The sequence below is a fragment of the Bombus impatiens genome, unplaced genomic scaffold, assembly GCF_000188095.3.
Source record: "Bombus impatiens unplaced genomic scaffold, BIMP_2.2 scf_0543, whole genome shotgun sequence".
Lineage (NCBI taxonomy): Eukaryota > Metazoa > Arthropoda > Insecta > Hymenoptera > Apidae > Bombus > Bombus impatiens.
This window is the reverse complement of record NT_176962.1, coordinates 969,840-977,651: the sequence shown is the minus strand read 5'-3', so window position 1 is coordinate 977,651 and position 7,812 is coordinate 969,840. Positions and strand designations below refer to the sequence as shown.

At 40.4% G+C, this 7,812-nt stretch overlaps 1 protein-coding gene across 1 annotated transcript in view; it reads left to right on the top strand.

The window, feature by feature from the left end:
- Positions 1-7,812, top strand: part of LOC100741110 (amphoterin-induced protein 1-like) — a 336,260-nt gene that overhangs the window by 326,406 nt on the left and 2,042 nt on the right. The window contains exons 7-9 of the mRNA XM_033321946.1: positions 1,192-2,093; positions 3,152-3,720; positions 4,337-4,358. Coding sequence (XP_033177837.1) covers positions 1,192-2,093; positions 3,152-3,720; positions 4,337-4,358 — 1,493 coding nt within the window. The remainder of the gene's footprint in view (positions 1-1,191; positions 2,094-3,151; positions 3,721-4,336; positions 4,359-7,812) is intronic.

The following is a 7,812-nucleotide window of genomic DNA, read 5'->3' as shown; positions in this document are numbered from 1 at the left end:
CCCGCCGGTAGAAAGAGTAATTTGATGCACAACCTCGAACTCCCGGATGATAATAAAAGGGGTAAAGTGTGCTCGGCGTCGTATTGTATTAATTTAAGTTCAGCTATCCGGCGCGGCGTCTACGATCGAATGTGTACCAAAACGATATTAAGTTAGATTGCTAACAATGTACGTTAAGTTGGCCCACCGCAAGTTTCTAGTTTCGAGATTAACAGAATGAAGTAATATATATAGAAAAGAAAAAAACGGACCGAGTATTACTGGATAAGAGGGTAAAAAAAATAAAATATGAAAAAGAATGGAAGGCTGGGTGGAAGAAAAAGACGATAAAAAAGGGGGTGAAAGAGCACAACTAACGGAGATGGCAACCGATGCTGACGGCTCGGAAGCATCGCAAGAGAACCGCACTCGTAGACTTCCCCTGATAACAGGGAAAGTTGAGTTTCCTCCTGTTGATCGCGCTACTCGGCTTTCCAACTACACGACGACCGAGAAGAGGAAGGTTTTGCGTAAACCTTCCAGTTAAAAATGCTTTTAATTAAAAATCCCGCTGCTAATACCCTGCAGATCCGTCGACTGGATTACGACCTATGCAAAAAGTACCAATTGACGATGGTGTGCAGAGCATTGCGCTGTCTGAACTTTATAGTTTGAATCTACGTGGATGTTGTATATAAAAGACCCCGTTAGAATCCCAAGTGTTTCACTTGCTTTTAATAATGAAAAAAATGTTACAATGATCCTAAAATTTAGTAAGCAAGAATGTATAAATCTATGCGATTGGAATATGCAGAAATTTTTATGTACATGTAGATTTTAGTTCATGTACTCATACAAATTAATGCATATAAGAAAAAAAGAAAAAAGGTCATTAATATCAATAATAATTAAATTAAATTATTATTATTATTATTACTATTATTATTATTACTATTATTATTATTATTATTATATTCTCCACTTTACCGACAATGGATAGCAAATTACCGTCCTGAACGATAAAATACGAGACAATGAGACTTTAATATAAACCTCTTAGTGAAACGACCAAGTTGCTAACACAAACGGGCGATTACGTCCCCAAATTATATATCCAACCCCTTTCTACCCTTCGGAACGAGTAACGCGCCCGTAACCAGTACACACTTGAACATGTTCTAATCTAGCCCGTCATGTTTCTCTTGTTAACAGAAATCCTCGGGATGGAGTTAAGAACGGCGAAACTGTTACTTTACTCGACACTGGTGGTCGTGGTGTGTTGGAGCCAGGAATATTGGACGGGGCTGTGTTCGTCGTCGTGCAAGTGCAGATGGATCTCCGGCAGGAAGACCGCCGAATGCATCAAGCAGAATCTCACGCAGATACCCAGCAGTTTGTCGCCAGAGATTCAGAACTTCGATTTGACCGGGAATCGTATCATGCACCTGATGCACGACTCGTTCAGTCGGGTGCATCTTGTCAATCTTCAGAAGCTGGTGCTGCGAAAATGCGAGATCGAGTCGATCCATACAGACGCGTTCAATGGCCTGAAGATCGTGATTGAGATCGATTTATCAGGAAATAACATTAAAACCTTGTATCCCGGTACGTTCAGGGAGACGCAACGATTGAGGGTACTGTTGTTGAACGAGAACAAGCTTAAGGTGTTGGAAAACGGTTTGTTCCACGATCTCGCATATCTACAAAAGGTGATGCTGTCTAACAACGAGTTAGAGCGAGTGGAGGAGGAAACCTTTCGTAATCTTCCGGAATTGCGATTGTTGACCTTGGATGGGAATAATCTGAGCGTATTGAGGGTGCAGAGCTTCGAGACGTTGCCAAAGCTTGGGAGCCTAGAGCTGCATAACAATCCATGGAATTGCAATTGCCGTCTGAAGAAATTTCGCGATTGGACGATAGAACGAAAGCTGTATACGAAACCCACTACATGCCAGCAACCAGCTACCCTTGCAGGGAGGATGTGGGACGAAGTCAGCAGTGACGAATTCGCTTGCCGACCTGAAATCTTCACGATAGGACCATCAGTGAAGGTCGAGGTTGGCAATGGCAACGTCACCTTTTGGTGCAAGGCTTCTGGGATCCCACGACCGCAGGTATGATATCGTGTATATACGTCGTTTGCATTTTTATTCGTTGCATAGCATGGGGAGAAACTCTGTTAAACGACGAGGATAAAATAGGACGGAATGCACACCGCGAAGTATTGTAAAGCAAGACGCAATTAAGTCCGAGAAATGTTGACTGCGTTAATCTACAGTAGCTTACAAGCTATTTAGTATACAATTTGGCTCGATGCGGAGGTTAGATCCGTTGGAAAGATTGCGCTGGTTAAGCCCGCATTCAGGCAACTTAGCCTGAAAGCTTCTAAACGATCTCCGACTCAACATTGTTTTCGGATCTCACCGTGGAAGAGATCTTTTTCTTAACGTTTATTGGCTATGATCTCCTGTTTTGTAATTTTAATCGTAATCGCTTGGATAAGATACAAGTTAAGAACATGCGTTCTTTTGTAGAGAATGTCTTAGTAATTGTTAGTACTTTCGGTATTTTCGAAGGGTTTATAAAATAGATCTGTTGAAAGAAGTCTTTTGTGATAAAACAAATGAATACTTTGTATTAAAATGTTATAACTAAACGAAAATGGTATCTTTTAAAAAGGTCCATTGTCTCGCCATATCGATTTATTTCCTCGACGTATTATATTCCACAACAATTCGCACAAGGTCCGCGTGAGCCACTGACTCAAAACTGTGTGGCGAAATTTCTATGATTTAACGAAAATGTCCTTGCGGAGAATAACACATGGGTAAGTATGAAAAGGAGAAGGAGAAAAAGTTTGCGAAGAGAAACCTGCGTCTTTTGAAATCACGTCCTACCAAAAAAAGAACGCAGTTGGGCGAGCCTTTGCATACGTTAGCGAAGCCCTTTAAATTTTTCGTAGCACGAAAACTGAAAATTAAGGACATCCTTAGAATTTTTTCGTTTGTACGTACACTTTATTGCCATCTGAGTAAATTACAATCCTCTGATGTAGTTTCTGACAAAGATAACAAAGATAACAAAGATACAACAATTTTAGATTATCGAGACACAATTACCATAAATTCGAAGATTAATAAAATGTTTCAATCGTTTTACTTTTGTATTTCAGTTGGCCTGGGTACATCGGTCGAGAATCTTGAACAATCATACGAGACGACACAACGGAGAGAAAAACTACATCCTGAAATCGAGCCACGAATGGCTGAACCTCACGATACCGGACGTTATTTCTTCGGACAAGGGTGATTACGTCTGTCTGGCGAAAAGTCCGGGCGGAAATACAGAGAAGAACGTGACCCTGATTATCGCTGGTGACGCCATGGGCGGCAAGGACAATATAATTAGTCTGCCTCTCGCGCTCGGTTTGGGCGTGACCGCGTTGCTACTTCTGGTGGTGACCGTGTCCTTTTGCGTGTGTTATTGTCGTCGCCGACGAACGAGGCACGACGAGAAGAGCTTAGAGGCCGCCTCGATGGAGCACCACGGTCTCGGTGAACAGGAGAAGTCCCTCATCACGACTATAAATCCCGTGGTGAAGCCACCCAGACGATACGAAGCGCCTTCGGTGACGTCGCACGGCACCGAGATGACAGAGCTGAACCGTACATTGCTCGACAACGACTCAGTCTTCGGTCAGTACACTGCTTACATTACTAAACAGTGCGTGGCCAGGTGCTAGCTACTAACCATTTGTTAGCTTCCGAGCGGCGATTACGTCGAGACGTTCGCGAAACGCTCGACGATCAACCAGGCTCGATGGTCGTCCACTGCTGCTCGCGTGCATCGTACACGAACACGAAACGAGGAAATCGAACGAGTAATGGGTTTCCGACTGTGAACTTTCCGAGGATTGATGTTACGTAAATATTTCTTTCGCGTTTGTTCGGAGTCGAGCGGAAGTTTTTAAATAAAATTTAAGTTTCGATTAAAATTCCAGAAAATTATTTGAGCGAATGGTAAATTTACACGGGGTCAAGAAAACATTCGAAGAATCATGGAAATTTTGTACGAATACGTTAGATATATTATACAAAGGATATTGAGGCCTGTTTGATTACGGTGCTAATGAAATTTTGATGTGTTTTACATAAAGCATACAATATTATGCACATAAATGTTTTCTATGGAAAATGTTCAAATATTTTCACGAGTCAGTGTATATTAAACAGGGTTACTCTTGATAGGGTCAAACACTTCATACATATCGAGTAGATGGGGTCAATTTAATTTTTATAAAAAGAGTAAGCGGAGAGAAAGGTAATTTAATTAAAAAGTATATGTATATTTTTTTCAGTATCACAAAATACATACTTGTGGTACGATAATCAAAGAAAGGTCTCTAACAATCGTAAGAATATAAAAGGATATCACGAAAATGTACATGTTATAAAGTATATAATATACATATTTCATAGGCGCCTTTTATATTTTTCATTTCGAGAAGGTTACGATTCTATAAAAAGAAGAATTGCATTTAGAATTAGCTATTACTACAAAAGAAATAATATTGTAGAAAGTTATATAACTAAACGTTCCGTCGTTTTTTCTATTGGCTGTTTTATTACTAACCGTAAAAAGGGATATCATTGCAGCAAAAATTGCGTAACTGGGTGTGCGTAAAGTAAAAACACTGAATAAAACGGAGTTCTTTGTTTCTTCCGCGAAGTATCCTTTAACTCGTTCTATTGAACAGCGAACTAGAAACTATGAATGGAAATTTATGAACAATGAATTCATTTTTAATTAAAACGCAACAATAGGCCATGAAGAATAGATTACTCTCATTTTGACCCCAAAATTTACCAATAGGAAGGTCTAAAAACATTTTGTTTTCAAAAAAAATTTCTCCAAATATCGAGAGTTCAAAATTAGAGTATGACAAACTGTCTCTGTTCGTGTGCGTATTCGTGGTACAACGTAATACGATGTTTCGTGGCAAAATCATCGCTGATATTGACACGAAGATCAATCAACGGAACCGTGAACAAAGGAATTTCCCCGATAAACGGAGCGCCGAAACGAAATCCAATTTAGATATTGTTAACACCGCAGCTATTAATCTTCCGATTTCCTTCGAAAACATACGTTCGCTTCCGTTTCGGAACTGGGTATCGTCGCTAATTAAAGGACGGAATAGATTAATTGAATCGTATATATGGCGAGTGTATTTAACTTTAAGACAATCGTGTCGGCCGTAATGCTGGCGAGGTTCAGTAATCCCGTCGACAGATAAATGAGGCGCCATCGATCCTGGGTGAACGAATATCGACCAAGACTGTTGCAAGATTAATGAGAGCGTGCAACATGTAATGATACAAAGAGAGAGAAAGAGGCAGCGAGAAATATAGTGAGAAAGAGAGAGAGAGAGAGAGAGAGAGAAAGAGAGGTGAAAGGCATTCGTCATTTGCGTCTGGTCGTTATTGATAACGTTTTTCTCCGCGAACAACCTCGTTTTCCGTAAAAGAAATGCTGCATGCGGAATGCCTGTGTCCGACGTCGGCCTGTCGTTTAATTAGACACGACGTAATCTAATCGTCGTGTTTCACAGACGTATCGCGAAAACGATTATTTTGATAGACTTGTAAATATATGCATATACGATCGTTTAAACGCGCGGTATGGATAAATTCCATGTATAATGTACGTCGATGCGGGTAACCGTTCAACAGAGACCCAAGTATTTTTGTCCTTTAGCTTACGGCTGATATCGTGGCGACGGTGTTGTACATAATCTTCTTCTCGCAGAGAGCAACGATGACGATAATAACGGCGATCAACGAGAAAGACGAGTCGGGGGTAATTGCACACTCTGTAGTTCAATTTTTGTGTATAGCGTAAGAAGGGAGACAGCGCAAAGAAACGACGTCGGTAAGTCGCGTCGAACCATAAGATGAAAACAGAACGGAACGAAAAGATAAACCGGTGTGGAGGGACAATGGAGGGTAAGCGAGCGAAGGATCAGGACGAGGGAAAGAGATGTTGCTGTTAATTGAAACATGGTTACTCGCTCTCTACCGTAAATAATGAAAATACTGGGAACAATAGGGGAGCGAGTACTGGGGGACTGTTGTACGCATAGAGTGGTGATTAAAGCGATAAGGGAAAAGGAAAATACGCGTTTTGCGACGTTTGCCTCGGATTCTACAAAGGAGAGTACAATAATAATCATCACGCACCGCTTCCATCTGAATTAGCAGGTTCTGTCGTTTTATTGAGAACGATTCTTCCTTGTATGTTCTCATCGTGAAATCTCTTGCACGTATAATACGTATATGTATGCGATACTCGCGTTCCCGGCTCTTTGTCTATATACTTTCAAAGACAATAATTGAAATTGTCGAGGATCTCGTATTTGAACAGTTACCTTCCGCATCTCAATTACCTCCGCGTACACCCGGTGTCCTTTTGTATCCATTTGCCGGAAGGTTAGTCGTGCGCAATCTTTTTCTTTCTACCTCTTGGCCTACATTCTCTTTTCACTCTGCTATTGAACAGAATTCGAATACTGAAAAAACACTACGATAAAACTTCTATGATCACTGATCCTTTCGTTTACTTGCCATTGACACTTGCTAAGATTTTGCGCGAATCCACGCACAGATATACGCGGATAGTATACCTCGAAATTTAGATGGAGCGGCAAAATGTATCGTTGTTCGTGTCATGGCGCACGAGGTCGAGAAAATGGCAGAGCATCGAAACGAAGTCCTCGACTGTGAACAATATTCGATTAAAAGAAGCCAAGTGTACATTTTCTTGACAGATTTGTTACGCAAGAAGATGATGGAATCGCTGGTTGTCGTTTAAATTATAGCTCTGAAGTGGAGCGAGTGAAACACGTAAGAATCACGACCCACTTTTCTCCCGATGAAACTTTATCTCAAAGGACACGATCGATTTACGTGTCTTTGCGTTATAAATCGTGGCAGGTCTTGTATATTACGTAATCTCCTCCGATGCGCAGTATCTAACTAAAGTAGCTCACGAGCAAAGAAAGTATCGAGTATGGATATTTTTATCATTTCGTTGAGTTCTCGACGAATCGTGAACTTTGCGTTCTAGCTGCGGGGAAATGTAAAACGTTTGAAAGGAAATTTCTTGTGATAGGTTTCGCTTCGATAGCATACTAAAGAAGGTATTCGAATAGGGATGCAATCGAGGAATGCCAGGGGATCTGTGACAATAATCTTCCTCATATATGTTTTCCATAAACAGTTCTAAAACTTAATTTTATTTTTATTACTTTAGGGTATTTTTATTATAAATCATTTCCTTATTTATATTATTTAGTCTTAGTATCTTAGCCTTTTACGTAGCACCAGATGAGTCGAAATGATCTATAACATGATTCTAGATGATATTTATACTACATATAACTCCAAATTTGTCTGTTGCATTTTCTCAAATATTGGAAATAATTTCCCAATTGTTAGATATAGACCAACACATTTTATGAATAACTCGGTCGATCGAACTACGCAAGAGTGTACATACAGTTTCATAGAAGCAACGAGATCTCCTTGTCCTCGTTCCAAATTGCGCTCCGATTCAACGCAAGCCGTAAAACTGTGGGGCGTATCTTTCCCACTTAACAACTGTACTAATATCCATACGCCACTGAATTGTTATCGCTTTTACTCGACCGGCGACGCTTAAATCTCTTTTTTTTTCTGTTATATTTCATTATGATTATCGCGTCTTTCACTTTTCTTTCTTAACGTTCGCCCTTCTTTTTTGTTTATGTTCTGGCAGCTGATGGTATCGGTGGCG